This window comes from Sander lucioperca, chromosome 2 (genome assembly GCF_008315115.2).
Source record: "Sander lucioperca isolate FBNREF2018 chromosome 2, SLUC_FBN_1.2, whole genome shotgun sequence".
Taxonomy (NCBI): domain Eukaryota; kingdom Metazoa; phylum Chordata; class Actinopteri; order Perciformes; family Percidae; genus Sander; species Sander lucioperca.
In genome coordinates, this window is record NC_050174.1 from 7,354,939 (window position 1) to 7,371,388 (window position 16,450).

Sequence of the window (16,450 nt, forward strand, 5' to 3'; positions counted from 1 at the left end):
CAAGTGGCCAGAAAAATGACTTTATTGCCTTTAAACAAGTAGCATTTCAATCGATTTGTGTTATTAGTGTTAACATTTTTTTTTTTTCACTCAGAAGCACTTCACTGTCTCTTTTAATTCAATCAATAGTAAAATATTCTGCAAAATATCATGAAATGTGAAGCCTTTTCAGAAATGAAACCCTTTTTCAGGTGCACAATACTTCATCCATGTTGTTGTGCACAACGTTAGTCAGTGTTAGTGTTTTAAAGCTACAGGGTAACATAAACATGGAGTTTAAAGGATTTATGAGCCACTGTTTTTTTAGAAATAGTTTATACAACATGCATCTGTTTCGCAAAAACATCTGAGGCCAGAGATGAAGATGTGTAAGGCAGCAAGAATACCTTGCTGTATAAAAGACAAACAAGTAATGTTCTACAGAGTAAACATAGGCTCCAAATAAAAATGAGGATGGACAATGGGAAAAAAATGGAAAATTGCATGTCAGCAGTTGCCATGTACTATATGAATCTGCATAAGTACTCTAGTCCTACTTACAATGTGTCAGTGACACTGCAGTGATAAGATAGGAATGCAAAGCAGGCTAAACTATTATAAGACAGGTTCACAATTCTAATGCAGTTTACATGATTTTTTAGACACACTTTAAAAGGTGCCCATGTGTTTAAACACACAAGTTTAAAGTCAAAGTGGTATGCATTTACATTTCATAGGACTATATATATATATCTATCTGGTGTCGTCAACACAAACATTTGCCTTTATTCTCTCAAGAAAGCTGGTATTGTCAACATTAACTTTGCCTGTTGTAGTACAGGGAATATAATTTTGTATTGTAAGAAGGAAACAAATGAAAGAAAAGTACAATTATGTACAGTTAGTTGTATAAAAAAAGGTGCCATCTTGTTGATGCAAATCAACATAAAAGCATGTAACACATAGCATTCATAGGTTAGTCTCCAAAGCCGTGCTTGTTTGAGAAAGCAGGCTTCAAAGGAAAACAATCTGCAGCCATGTTTAAATACTCAAAACTATATCCATCCTTTTCCACTGCCTTGAATTGATCCCTGATCTTACAATGCAACTGGTTGGTTCACTCTTTACTCAATTTAACTGCCAGAAGATGTAGCTTTTGATTCATTCTTTTAACCATTTCCCCCAATAATCAAGTAAAAATTCAGATCAGTGTTACAAGACAAAGAGAAAGGAGCGATACATTTTTCTCAGTAGTCAAAGAGGACTGCCTGCCTGTCATCAGTTCATCAGTGAAGCCATCCATTATACAGACTGCAATTAGTCTTAAGTCATCATTCATGTCACAGTAGTCTTACTTAAAGCTTGTTGGCTGGAGGCACTGAGAAACAATAATCCACAGGCTGCCACACAGGCAAGCAAGGGCCTGGCTCTAAAAAAACATAAAATAAACATTCGGGTTACCACTGGGTTAGAATGTCAAAGGATAATCTTTGCATAATGATCCTTTTGGGAAGCCTTGCCAATGGTGCATCACCCACACTGTACACATGAGTGGAGAGCAAATCAAGTATGAGGAGTCTACTTGGGCAATTAGTGGCCTGTGTTTGACACCCTAATGGAGATGCCAAAGTGCTGTCAAGCGACCAATATTCACGTCATTTCCACACATTTTTGTCAAAAAAAAAAGCAAAGTGATAGCATTTCTGGAAATTAGTCTAATCTAGTTCCCCAATATATGCTTTCCCCATGGTCCTTTTTTCCAGTCACAAAATGTACAAGGGGAATTCAGGAATTCATTTGCAATAAAAAGATAAATAGTCACATTGGAAAAAAAAAAAAAGTGTATGTATTGTAGACTTAGATCTCCCTAAAAATAAACAAGCCTTAGCACAGCAAATCAACTTCAAATGCATTGTCGGCCATCTCTCTGAGCTTGAAGATAAAGCAATCAAAGAAAAAAAAATAATCTCACAATCACACCGCTATACTGAGAGGGCTGAGAGTAAAATCATGGCAATCATGATGTAACCACACTTTAGAAATTTCAGCACTAACTAAAATTGATTAAAAACAGACATCCTTTGTACGTCACGCTCAGTGCCAGTGGAATCTATATGTCCAATACAATACATTTCTGATTAGTTCGGAACAGCATTATTGTAAGTAATTCTTATTCATTATACATAACATTTAGGAGCAAGGCAGTGTGTGGAAGGTGATATGGTGCAAATGACTGGAAGCATTACATTTATCAAGGCAATTTAACACTGTAAATACGTTAATTCTCATAATTTGTTCAATACCAATCACCAACTTGAGGATAATGTACGACACATAGCAACATTTAAAAAGACACTGGCCTGACTGTGAAATGCATTTCTTAACGAAGAAAAGGAAATACTACAAAAAAACTCATATTTCGTATTCATGTTCTAGCTTATATCAGTGTATATATCTAGGGGCTCATCACCCACACAATTCCAGACCATACCAGACAGCACCACTCCTGTACCTGTGGAAAATAATGATTCTTCTCATTCACAAATGCATCTTTCATCCAACATCTCACTGTTTAGAAAGTAATTTGGGAAAAATAGATCACGTCTGTAATGATAGGAGCTACCTTAGTATTGATCCAGGAGAGTGCCATCTTTACATACCTTTAAAATTGTATCATTTTTATTTACAGCCAAAGGCCTCTTTTCCTTTCAGTAGCTCATAAGCTGTCATGAAACAGGCAAGAATATCCCAATGGCAGACCAGCAGAAGACATGGATACTGTAAACAGAGGTTTTCTGTCTACTTTGCTACCTTCTATTGAAACTGTTCTTTTGTAGTGTTCTTCCAAAAATGTCCTTTACTGTTATTGTTCCATCATTTGGTTTAAAACTTTCTTGCTTTCAGTTTTCTTCTGTAGTGAAGTAAATTTCACATCACAAGAAAGAAAAACATCTGAAATGCAAGCTAAAAACTGGATAATCAACTGAAACACAGAATACACCATTGCTAAATGCCCATTATAGTTTGTCACGGAAAAGACAGTGAGGGGACGTAACAGCCACCAGGTTGCCAGGGGGTGCCATACATATGGTTGAAAAGAGGTATAAAGAAATCTTTGTTGTCAGAATAGAACTGTTTTGATATATAAATATACCGATTTTGATTTATATTTGCATTGCAATGCAATTAACTACATCATAACACCTTAAATAGCATTATTGTTAAAGTACAGCTGTAAGAATGTAGTGCTACATCAGAGGGGATATTTACCTAGACCATATGGGTTAGGCTTGTTTGATTCATGCCACAGTAATGAATCTGAAAGTTTTATGTTAACCCCCCCTGGCCTGGCTGCTAGTAGTGAGAGAGAGAGAGAGATGATATCATGGTTTTGTAGATGACAGCAGGTTGGTGAACCAGGTTGCTGCCGATGATGACGGCTGTCGTTTCTCTTCTGCATATTCCTCTTCATCAGGGAGGAGGAACTGAGTGGAAGCAACTGAGGTGGGGGATCCAAGAGACGGTGCCAGGCGCCCACTTTCCCCAGCCTCTACGGGGGAGTCAAAATGCCAGGAGCTCTGGGGTTTGTAGCCCCCAGCACTGGCAGCCTGGGGCTCTAGGAAAGGCTCGGGTGATGCTAGGCCTATGTCATCACTTGGGGCTCTAGATTGCATCTGGGGCCGGTAACCTCCTCCTCCTCCTCCTCCTCCTCCTCCACCTCCACAGACAGACAGATCAGCCTGGGATTGGTGGCCCTCAGAAGAGCCCTGTGGATCCAGCTGGAAGACCAAAGAAGACCCTGAGGTCTGGATCCCGGTGTACGTCACATCAGTGCATGCTGAATCCAAAGAAGATGCAGACGAATCAGAGGAGTCTGGGAAACGCGGTCTTATGGGCCGCTCATCTACCACTTGGTTGTAGTAGCGTAATGACGTTGGCTCATCTGTGTCAACTGGCTCGTCTCCTATCCCCAGCCCTTCTTCATCCTCGTCTTCTTCAGGAATGACGACGAGCACTTCTTTACTAGAATCCCACTCAGGCTTTTGTACCATATGGACCAAACTGTGGGGAGATGGCTTCACATCCAACGGCCCCTGTAAGACACACAGTGTTTAAACACTTTACTGAGTCAGTTTAAACGGGAGACAATCGCCTCATAGTCTTCTCACAAGGGATGATAAAAAAAACAACAACACAAAAATAGGGAATGGTCAATTGTAAGTTCAATATATAGAATTAGCACTCAATGAGTTTAGTGGTGAGGGTCAGATTGAATTAGACTAATACTGTACCTGTGACCTGGACCAATCACCAGACAGCTTGGGCTCAGGTATGTCTGGATAGAACACCTTTTTCACCCTGGTGACAAAGCAAAATATCACTTCAAAATACATTATCATAAAAAGCCTTAACAAATGAAAATAATACCTCCTAATAGCTTGTCTTCAATACAGTGTAGAGAATAATCTGCTGCTTATACTGGGTGTTCGTCAATATGGTATTTTTCAACATCTGTTGCTTTGTTTCATTGTTTCATTATTCATGGAACACACACAAACAAGAGAGAGAAACAGGATAAAAGCATCACAGTCTCACCATTTTCTTTTCTTGTAGCAAATGACGGTGACAACGGCCAGGAGTAAGGCTGTGATTCCCAGGGAAACCAAGATTTCCAGGATCAGCCAATCCGCTGTCAGGACAAGACAGTGGAAATATTACAGATATTGGACTTAGAGCAAGATGATTATTTTTCCTGTGGTCACCTGTCAATATTTATCTATACAACATATATTTATACATGCATATTTTGTAGCCTCAAATAATAGTAAAAGTAATACTTGTGTTTATTCTACAATTGTGTAGAATAAACACAATTGTTTATTTCCAGTCGTAGCTATACATATATAACTATACATTCACGTACTGTATGGCTCCAGCGTTATGGAGGCAGTGGTGCCTTTGTCCTCGCCTGCTGAGGTGTAGGCCTTGACAGTAAAGTTATAGAGGCCTTGAGAGAGACCTTTTACTGTATAGCTCCTGCTTTCTAGATCTGACAGATTGGCTGTTCAAAGGACAGGGTGAAAAACCAGAGAGAGGCGGGGAATGGAAAGCAATAAGAAGAAACGTGTGAGTTTAACAGGATACGAAATGCACTTTCTACAACATATTGTGATGAATGTTATAATGAAGCATGCATGCATGTGTATACAATTACCTAGAAGTGTGAGCTGGGAGCCACCACTGATGTAAATGTTGTAGCCCAGGAGGAAGCCTCTTCTGTTGACCAGCGGGATCTCTCTCCAGGTAAGGAGAATATCAGAGTCCTGCTGAGTGGTTGACAGGAGGACAGAACTGGAAGGGACTGTGGAAGCAGCAAGGAAGGGAGGAAAGAAAACAGAATCGATGGGTCAGAGGGATAACAAAGATAATCGAACAAAGAGTTAGCAGTTAAAATGCAGAGTATGATTTCTGAAGTCATGGCTTCTTCGAAAAGGATAAGCTTTTCACATGCAGTGCTATCCATACCCAGCTCCTGCATGTATCCCTGCCAATGCTGCAGCAGCTCTGGGGCCTCTGAGGAGTTACTGTACAGGGAAATGTTGTACCTCACACCTGGCTGGAAGTTGGCTGATGGCAAAGAAAGAGATTATTATGTATTACATTACAGTATGATTTCAATTAACAGCCCCCTATCGGCAGATACTAGAGATTAAAGTTAAGTTTGAGTATGTGGGAAGGTGAAACTCCTTTTAACTTTTTTAAATTACTAAACACTGTTCATAGCCAAGAATAGCAGTGGGACAAAGATAGTGGAGTTTTTACCCTGTACTGACTGTAGGAATACAGACCTGACTTAATGGTGACATTAGTGTTTCCAGCAGCCAACTTGATCCACTCCACAGGGCAGTCCCACTTGCAGGAAGCTTCATACCATTCTACCACATAAGCACAGGTGTCGTTGGCATTGTGCTGCCAGAACAGAGGGAAACCTCTGTCGGTATAAACTGCCCTGGACACAGTAAGGGGTTCCACATCTGGAAAGAAGAAAATATGTATACAGCAATGTAGAAACTGCATGTCTTCATATTATCCTTATATAATTAAGTGACTGCTGCTATCAAGTGAGACAAAGAGTTTTATGACTGTGAAAACAAACAAATGAAAAATCATCCAGTTGCTCTCAGTACCTAAAAACTTAACTGACTGAACACATATCTGTCAAATGAACTTAAACTGGTGCCTCTATGAATAAACAAACTAATCACGTTTTGCCTTCTAACGTGCTTCTTACTAAAAACCTCCCAAACACTGTTTCCACATACCTGTCAGACGTAAAGGTATAAGTACACTTGCAGGTTGAGACACCCCAGCAGCATTCTTTGCAATGACGGTTGCCATGACCTTGTTGTCACTGCTGCGGGTAGCGATCTGTGTGAGGTTGACTGGTACAGCATAAGTATCCGGTGAAAAAAATTCTGTGTGCTGGAAATTTACTTCAGGGCTCCAGAGAGTAACTTCATAACCTGTGATCAGACCATGGCTCTGTCTTTGTGTCAGAGGCTAGAAGAAATCAAGTGAAAGGGAAGGAAGGAGGGAGAAAGAAAGACAGGGACAATTTTAAGTCCCCTTTTACTTACAATTTCAGACATTTGTATGATGTATATTCACAACATGTTAAGCGTCATGTCAAAATGGAGAAAGAGAGTAAAATGAGAAAGGAGGAAGAAAGCCACAGATGAAGAATAAAGACTAAAACAGAAGAACACTGACAGGCAATGCACTTGCGTCATCTGATTGTGGCTTATGTGAGGATGCTGTAAATCCGCTGCTCTCTGCAGTAAAAGCAATCACAATCAAAATCTATAACAATTCAATTCAAGGTGAAAAACAAAAAATACCTTCCAAATGACCTGCCCAGTGTAGTCTTTGTTCATCCACATCCACACATCAGGAGCATCTGGAACTGAGTGAAGCAAAAAAAAAAGAAAAATGAAAAAGAAAAATGGCACTACTACTGCTGTTTTGTAATTACAATTAAGTGACAATTCTACTGAAACAGACCAATAAAAAGATTACATGAAAAGTTCATTATTGATCTTAGAAACCTACACAGCTTTAACAGTAATAAAATGTCTACCCAACCGTCTTTTATAACTGACATTTTAGAAGTGAGAAAAAATGTAGTTATACCTTAGAACAATTAGTAAAAATTGCTAAATTGTTCTAAGATTATATATATATATATATATATATATATATATATATATAGTTAAGATTAAGTCAGCATGTAGCAACATTAATGATTTGCTATGTCATTAAACATAAACGGCTCAGGGAATCCTGGTAAGGCACTTGATTGATGCCCATTTATGGTAGGGCTAAAACAACCAGTCGATCTGTTGTTGTCAACAATTGATGATTAATTGATCATTTAAGTTTTTTTTTAGTTTTTTTTTTTATCAGGCACAAATGCCAAACATGAACTAGTTCCAGCTTCTAAAATGTGAGAATTTGCTACTTTAAAAAAAATCTATTTTGGGATTTGGACTGTTCTCAGACAAAACAAAAACAATCACTTTGGGACAACTTGTAATATGCATTTTCACTATTTGTATAGCTTATATAGACTAAACCACTCACCGACGATAAGAACAAGATTGATGCTGATGAAAATGGTCATTAGTTTCAGCCCTAAATCACTGAAATATCTGCTAAAATAAAGAGATACCTCAAATAAACCATTTACCATAATTGTTGGTTTTAAAGGAAAATGATTTGCTCCAGCTTCCCCACTTCCAGAAATTCTGCTGGGCACCGCAGCAGACTTGAACACTGTAATCCTCATCAGGATACAGGTCTGATAGAACCACCGACCGCAGACCCACACCAGAGAAGGTACGCTGGACAGACACACATGCATGAGAATATATTACTGTTTGGTACAGTGATGGTCACACAAATGGAGAGAGCATGCCAGTACAAGCTTGCATTTGCAGAAAGTAATGTGGTAGGTCATTAGTATGTTATCATGTGTAATGGAAATGTGGTAGAAGGAAGGAAGTGGAAGATATGTCTGACTGATATTGCATATACACAACCCATTTAAGATGGACCAAAAAACAGAAAGAAGGTTCTGTACATTGAGACAGAGCAAACAAATAAGAAAAGTGGTCCTCCCCTGCAAAACACACACACACACACACACACACACACACACACACACACACACACACACACACACACACACACACACACACACACACACACAACTCACCTTTGTTTTGTACCCTTGGGAGGCAAGCTCTACCTGGCAGTCAAGAGCCAGAGAGGAATAGCTGTTGTACTCCCATTGCCACAACACAGAGGCATTCCAGGCATGGACAACAAAGGTTAGGTTTACTGGTGCAACTGGGTGCACTGAGGAGAAAGTTGAAACAACAATCAGTAAACTAAAAAAACAACTTTTATTGGTGTATTTCATGTCTATGTTTACCGTTACTTTGACAGATTGATCCATCATAAATCCATCCATTGATTTTGAGAAGGTAAGGGTCATACAGCAGCTTTTATAATATGGTAATTTGTAATTTGCACAGCTATTTGAGAAGCCTAGATGCTTCATGTTCATTTGTTTCTCTAACTTCTTTTTTAACCTTGTGATGTGTGTCTATGTTGTTACTCTTGCAAGGCAAGTTCTCTCTGTCCAAGGCGAATTTCTCCTTAGGGAGACTAATAAAGAGACTTTGACTTTGACTTTACACCTACCTCTGTGATTGATCTCAGCAGAGTCAGTGAGGCTGTACTGGCCGAGAGGGTTTACAGCTACCAGTGTAAAGTTACCCTCCCACTGGGCCACGCTACACTCTTTCTGCTTCTCCTCTGGGCTGCTGAAGGTACAGTTCCTTTAAAGAAAAAATAACATAAACAACATAAAAAATAAACAGCAGATTTGCTAAGAATGTGAAAATAAAAACAACCAAATTAAATAAAAATATGACTTCCGATACTAGATCTAACCTATAGATGCAGACACAGGCCCAAACACATGCATAATGTAACTTCTCTTCAAGCCAGCCTACAGACAATTCCTGTAAAAGGTCTGGCAGACAACCAGCGGCTACTAAGACTAAGTGCTTTATATTTCTTGTCATCCTCTCACTGTTGTTTGATTTTATTTCTGGGCAGAAAATGATTTTTAGAGAAAGGCAGGGGTAACAATCATAAATAATGCAAGGATGATTTTTCAAAAACAGTCACATTGTACCACATCCTGGCTTGTCCATTATTGCCTCCTCTGTCCCAGACAATTATGACTTTCCACTGTGAGTTTCCAATATACTGTCAGATACAGATACCATTGTATTATTGAGTTGTTTTTTTTGTTGTTTTTTTTTACTTATGGTGATAATATCTTTAGGTGTTTTCAAACGAAAGCAGTTCAATTGTTGGTTTGTTTAGGTGGTGATTAGGTGATGTGAACACTGAACTGAGACTGCCTGAAAAGTAGGGGTGGGGGAAAAAAATCGATACAGCATAGTATCGTGATATTTTCCGTGGCAATACTGTATCGATACACAGACGCCGAGTATCGATCTTTTATTATATATGTGTTGGTCAGTTTGTCTGCTTGACAATCCCATTTTGCAGCAATAAAATTGAAGTGAGATGAACAAACAGAGAAATGTATCTTTTTAGATAAAACAGATGTTGACAAAGTTTCCTTTTGGGGACATCATTTGAAATTCAGAAAAATTTAAAGTTGGAAAAAAGGTAATAAATTGCAATATATCGCAGAATATTGCAATGTGTTTAAAATCGCAATAATATCATATCGTGACGTAAGTATCGTGATTATATCGTATCGTGAGGCCCCTGCTGATTCCCACCCGTACTGAAAAGGTGCATCTGGTTCCAACTAACTATGGTGCTGTTGGTTTGAAGTGTGGAAGCAAACCAGATCAACCACAGCATTTTGAGACAGCAGATATGTAATTTAAGCATGCATATTATAAGCTACGCTCATATTAAATCATTTTGCTGATTGCAAAATGTTAAGAAACTGATCTCCAAATCATAGATGTGTCAAGCTTGTGTCCTACTCCATATACTGTATTTTAGAATCTGTAGCCTTTTGTGAATGAGCACGTGTGTACAGTTCTGCTACCAGACCTGAGCCCTACGGTTTTCAACACAGCATAAGGTTTCAGGTCGGGTTACAGCCATTTTGTTGGGTACATGTGTAAGTCCAAATAAGGTTTGCAAGTTAACAACCTCTTGTTCAGCGAGTAGCGTGTTCCTCGTTTTCTATATAAGTTTGTGTCTCGTTTTTCGTTCCACTGGCACACAGCTGAGGTTAAGTCACGAGTCTCGCACACAAAATCAGTGGGCAGTGGTGGATCTGGGGAAGGGGACAACAAGCAGAAACTTAGATGCTTCATCACATACATATATAAATAAAGGTTAACATAGACATAAATAATTCTTAACTGCCTTTCTCTGCCACTGCAAGCATATTCACCCATCTTAAATATGACAATCATTCACAATTCAGTTCTTTCTTTTCCATCCACTTATTCATCTTACATCCAACAAACACCACTGCTCCAGTCAGCTTTGTCTTCGGGTTGTCAAAACAGACGACGTTGGTTCCCGTCTTGCCGGACAGTTCCTGATTAACCACTGTAGCGGCAAAACTTCGCCTACTTAGCCGTGTTGTGTTCATGACTGTGTTGCCGTAGCGGATGGTACCAAATAGCTTCCCTTCTTCCACAATGCAACAGAAGGTGGTGTTGGCCCCCACAGGTACAATTCTGTCCTGGGGGTACATCTGCAATTCCTCATTGCTCGGGAGATCGCTTCCTGGTAAGAGTGAGGGAGAAAGAAGAGAGCAGAGTGTTTAGAATTGTCAAATGATAGCCAAAAGAGGAGATTGAAATAAGAGACAAATAAATAGAGATCTACAGTATATTTAGGTACAAAGATAGACATCTGTTTGGCTTAAGAGAGATATTTTAGAGAGGAAAAACTCTTTAAATTGAAATGGCTTCAGCTCCCCCTAAATCAGTGTTTCTCAACAGGGGTTGTACAGCCCCCCAGGGGGCGTTCAGCGGATGACGGGGGGGGCACTGGAAGCAATATTGTGGAAAGGGGGGCGTTGAGGTGCCTTTGGGGGGCATTTGTTTTAAGGCGAGTTTACACCAAAGGTTCACAACAATACGAGTTTACACTTTAAACTACTTGCAAAAAACAGTGGTGTGCAACATTAAAGGGGTGATAGAATGATTATATAGGGTATTTCACACTGTTCCTTAAGGTCTCCTAATAGGGTATGTAACATTGGTTGGGCTGAAAATTGCCCGAATGCTATTTTATTAGGCCCTTAACTACCCTGTGAATATGGCTCTATTTGGAACAAGAGCTTTTCTTCCAAATATGGTATGCTCATGAATATTTAGATGAGCTGTGCGCTGATTGGTTTGAGCGAACCCCATAGAAACACATTGGAGACGAGACAGCAGGTCTCATATTTCAGACACTGCAAAGTTATACGTTGTTTGTCGGGCTATTTCGTTATTAAATTCACTTCTGATACGTTTTTATGCGAGAAATCAACTATATAAAGCTCAAATATGGAGCTCCGCGGAGCTGGCTGGCTGCCAGCTGCCGGCATAACTAGAGTATATTTAGTTTGGTATTTCGTCACGCCACTTATATAACATATACCCCAAAGTCTTATAAAGCTAACTATGGTGTCCGATTTCAATTTAATGTATTTTTGTGAACATTAGGGATTTCGTTAGCTGCTACTGTCCCTTCAATCCTAGCTATGTGTACAGATCGCAGCTAGCTAGTTAGCTTCACTTTCAGCATAATTAAAGTCTATTTACAGTTTGAATTTCATCATGCCACTTATAGACCATATACCCCAATGTCTTATAAAGCTAACTATGGTGTCGGATTTCAATTTAATGCATTTTTGTGAACATTAGGGATTTCGTTAGCTGCTACTGTCCCTTCATCCTATGGGTAGCTAAAGATCGCGACTAGCTGCAGGCCCTGGAGCTCCATCAGGGCCTCGGTATTTTGTAGTCCAGTAACCCAGAACCGGTGACTTTACGCGGTATGGATCGCCGTGGGCTTCCCTCCGTGACGGAGATCCAGCTAGCTCACAGCAAGTCTATGAAGTAGGACACGCCGGGCGGCGATGTAGCACCGGCCGCTGTCACGTAGCCTGCTGAGCTCCTGCTGAACTGTGACACACAGTCGGACAAAATTTGCAATTAGCCATCAATTTTTGTAGTTGATTTCTCTCATAAAAAAGTCTCAGAAGTGAATTTAGTAATTAAATAGCGTACCTCTGGAGATCTGCATGACCTAGCTAGATTCAGAAGACTAAGCTGACCTCAGATCAGTGGTGTAGCCTATGCAAATGTTGGGGCGTGACTTGAGATCATGACGTCAACATCTAGCTTTGTTGAGATTCGCCCGTTTTCAGCGGCAGTTTCAAAATGTGAGATTTGCAGAGGATAGGGGTATCAATGGGATTTAGAGCTTCTATGTATGTCTTATTTACCCACCGAACTGTCGTTATTCAACTATGACAAGGTAAAATCGGTTTTGCATTCTATCACCCCTTTAAAACCTGCCAGTTTACGCCACTGCGACTGGGCGACACGGTGGATCGTAACTCTTCTTCTCTTTAGTGTTTCTTTAGGCTTTGTGTGGTGCAGATCCGTGCTGCCTTCATGGGAACGGGACATCAGAGTATTATCTTATATAAACGCCGTACTGCAGCTTTATGAATCGGTCTTGTCATGAACTTTATAGTCTATATTAAACATTTTATTTATTTATCTTTAATAAGTCTATGAACATAGCTGTCGAACATTTTTCATTCAATGATATGATTTTTTGATGATTTTTGATAACAATAGTAAAAACAATAATAGGACTAATAACAACAATTATCATAACAATAATAGGACCTAATCATTAATATTCAGGGCAAGGGACCTGGATAATAGATAGGGGGGCGCTGGTCCAAAAAAGGTTGAGAACCACTGCCTTAAATGAACAAATGCATTATGTTGATCCCAAATTGTCAGGTCAGGTAAAGCAGCAATTTATGTTTCTCTAGTTATTGGTGTCCTATAATATATTATATATGGGTGTAATTACTGCCCCTCTGACCTTGAAGTATCTGAGTGTTGCTCCATTCACTTGTTGTCTGTCCATCTCGTGAGCGGATTTTGATCGACAGCGAGGTACACTGAAGAGGTTCAACTGAGGTCCAGTTCCACTGGTGCCGACCACTCACCTGATTCATCGTCACAGACACCGTCTCCTACAGATAATACACAGAAAACACAGTGAGGGAAAGAACAAATGGTAAATTATTGTTGGTGATGACAGTCATAGCTTAAGCAGGAAAATAAACAATTATTATTGTACTGATGTATAATATCAAATAAATAAACTGTCATAACTGAATGCCCTGCAGAGGCAAATAAACTAACTATGGCTTTGAGAGCTCCTTTTAGAGTCCGACCATTAATATCGGCTAATATTAGCTCATTGCAGACATATCTGCAGTATCAGCGTATATCAGCCAATAAATGACAAGAAACTGAAGTACAGAAATGCCAAAGATATGTTTAGAAACAGTGTCACACTTTGATTTGTTTCTTAAGTGTACTTTCCAACTGTAAAATGTTTTACAGAGTACATTTCTTGGTTGCAATTGTTTAAAAGACAAAAACAAATATAAGGGAACCTTATCCAAAATTATTTATACAATTGCGCAAAACTGTGTTGGTTAGGCTAGAGCTCCTTTTACATGAGAATCTAACCAACGTGTGGCATAACCGTACGTTAAGAAAAGCATGAAAAAAAGAAAGAAATGCTCTTACATAGAAGACAGTCTCATTGAGTTCAGTTCTTAGAATCATGAGGTCAAAGGTTGTGGCTGCTCCCCCCAGCCAGGATATGGTTAGATGCTGTGTATACATGTTGGCTGACAGGCTCACCTGCTGGGGTACAGTAAGGACTGAAAAAAAAAAGACAGGACAGGATTAAATGAGTTAAATGGCAAAGTACACAGACACACAGTGTAAGTTTAAATCAGCAAACATGGTTTTAGTATCAACCCCATAGAACAAAAGAGCAAACCTTCCCATATGGACCTGCTATATTTCATCAATAGTCAACACTTTTAACAGCCTGTGCATTGAGCATTGCAGATTATTGATTCATCAAAATGTCGAGGGTGGAATTTGCCCTTAATGCAGTTTGGTTCTTACCATCTTTGGCATTAGTGTGTATAGCCAAGAGGCCCAGGAGAACAGAGATGAGCCAGACAGGGCTACAGTTAGGCTTTGAACTGGGACTGACACTTAAGCGAGGCATGGTGTTTAACTGGCCGGGTCACTTTCTGCAGATGCTAAGGTGGTGGTCCTCTCCACTACAGCAACACCATTCTAGACATCCTGAGAGCAAGACAGTACAGGTTTCCCTGTGGAAAAAGACAGCAGAAGAGAGAATCAAACGGTAAATGTACAATGAATACAATAGAGATCTGGTAAAACACACACATTAACTAGAGACCATCTTGCGATTGGATAACACCAGCCGCGACATCAAACCGGGCCAGGGGTGTAAAGTGTGTGGGTACTTCCAGCACCCTTGCTCTGGCCACACCCATCTTCAACTCGGCCTTCATTTTGATCTCAACTACACTCTTCACTACACATTTGTGAAGTTTCGTAACTTATGAAGCTATCGCAGTGAAGAAATCTGTCCACAGACAGAAATATAAACACCTGGCAAAGTACTCAAAACTGCCTCTGTTAGTGTCTGCCTCTGTGTTAGTGGTAAAATGGGGGTGTTACGGCCCGAGCCGTATTTATATTCAAACTCCGTGCTTAGACTTTGTTAGTTCTGTGATTATTGTGTGATGAGATACATGAGCTGTGATAATGTTAACCTCTGAGTGTTAGTCAGTTAATAGCTGTGGCTGTAACGCTAACATTACTGTTGTTCAGTCCTGTGCTGGTGTTAGCCAGTTAACTTAGCTTTAATGTTAAGTGTACTGCAAACAAACTGTGAATACTCTGTAAATAAATAAAATACTTTATACAGATAGCTCTGAGCAGTAGGGTTGAATCGCCATTTTCGTTTAACCATGTTTTCTAATGTTGTTCTTTAGTTCAGGACGTTAGGTTCAGTGAATGTAATTTTGTTTTTGTTTTTTTGTTAGTGTTGAGACAGAACTCTTACTATTAGCGTCCTTAGGTGAAAACAATACCCGCGTTGCTGTTGCAGCTGCCAAAGAGAAAGGTACCAAGTAAGCTGCAAGGACATTCAACAAAACTCATGGTAATAAAGTTGCTAATTTGAAAAAAAATGTTTAAATAAAACTCTTGTCCTGAAGACCTCAGTGCTGTTTTATACTATTTAGGTGGTGTTGAGATGAGGGCAGCTGTTGGGAAACTGTAAAGTTGGAGTCATGCAAACATAATGTTCTTATTCATGGAATATTCTGGCATGCACACAGTAATTTCATAAAATGTCTCTCAAGGTTTGGCTAGTTTGCTCTAGTCAGAAAATGCTGTTTTTATAAATCTCGCCCCTGTCCTTATCCAGTTCACGTGTACTAATCTCAACTTGTGTAGTTTTTTAATGTTGTACGCTCCATTTTGCTGCTTATCTACTAACAATGCTACTATCTACTAGTATTGTGAATAGCCAGATGGAGACCAGTCAGACAGGGATAGTAAAGCTAAGGACAAAGACAGATGACAGCTGTGGGTTCAGCATGACGACGAACCCATGCATGATGCCTTACGTAAAGCCTTTGGAATTGGAAGTAAATGTACACTGTACTGCAAGACAAAAGATACTACACGAATAAAAAAGTACACTTAACAAACTCTTCAATCACCAGCTACATTCTAAATATATAGAAGCTTGTCTTTGTACTACATGCATGACAGACACAAACACGCCTATTTAAAGGCAGCTGGAAGCAATGAGGATACAGTTGTAGATACATTAAGAACTACATTTTTACAGGGAAATATTCATCCACCAGCACTACCTGATTTATACTGAATTAAAAGTTCACAGTGTTTTAATTTCTAATGTCAACACATCTCATTTCACAGACAGCCAGAAAGTAACACTGCCACAACTTCACTGGCTGTAGCTGGCGGCCCACTACAACCGCATACTTTTTTTCCCCTTCAGGTAAAAATCAAGTGGTTCCAGCTTCCTAATTGTGAGGATTTACTGCTTTTCTTTGTCTTACAGTATGCGATAATAAACTAAATATATTTTGGTTTTGGTTGTTGGCCTGACAAAAAAATCAATTCAAAGACATTACCTTGGGTTTTAGGGCTTTTTGCATTTTTCACTATTTTCTGACATTTTATAGCTAGACCAAAGTATGACTCAAAAATAATCAGAAGATTAT

General features: G+C 39.4%; 1 protein-coding gene across 4 annotated transcripts in view; it reads right to left on the minus strand.

Moving 5' to 3' along the window:
• Nucleotides 1-16,450, minus strand: part of lifra (LIF receptor subunit alpha a) — a 23,949-nt gene continuing 7,499 nt past the window's right edge. For all 4 annotated transcript variants that reach the window (XM_031305507.2, XM_035991491.1, XM_035991487.1 and 1 more), the window contains 17 exons: nt 14,280-14,491; nt 13,890-14,026; nt 13,171-13,324; nt 10,564-10,839; nt 10,252-10,378; nt 8,746-8,882; nt 8,255-8,397; nt 7,727-7,880; nt 6,879-6,943; nt 6,303-6,540; nt 5,829-6,014; nt 5,506-5,607; nt 5,195-5,341; nt 4,904-5,041; nt 4,576-4,669; nt 4,272-4,338; nt 1-4,073 (listed from right to left, as the gene is read on the minus strand). In XM_031305507.2, the coding sequence (XP_031161367.2) occupies nt 3,363-4,073; nt 4,272-4,338; nt 4,576-4,669; nt 4,904-5,041; nt 5,195-5,341; nt 5,506-5,607; nt 5,829-6,014; nt 6,303-6,540; nt 6,879-6,943; nt 7,727-7,880; nt 8,255-8,397; nt 8,746-8,882; nt 10,252-10,378; nt 10,564-10,839; nt 13,171-13,324; nt 13,890-14,026; nt 14,280-14,385 (2,982 nt within the window). In that variant the 5' untranslated portion in view covers nt 14,386-14,491 and the 3' untranslated portion in view covers nt 1-3,362. The remainder of the gene's footprint in view (nt 4,074-4,271; nt 4,339-4,575; nt 4,670-4,903; nt 5,042-5,194; nt 5,342-5,505; nt 5,608-5,828; nt 6,015-6,302; nt 6,541-6,878; nt 6,944-7,726; nt 7,881-8,254; nt 8,398-8,745; nt 8,883-10,251; nt 10,379-10,563; nt 10,840-13,170; nt 13,325-13,889; nt 14,027-14,279; nt 14,492-16,450) is intronic.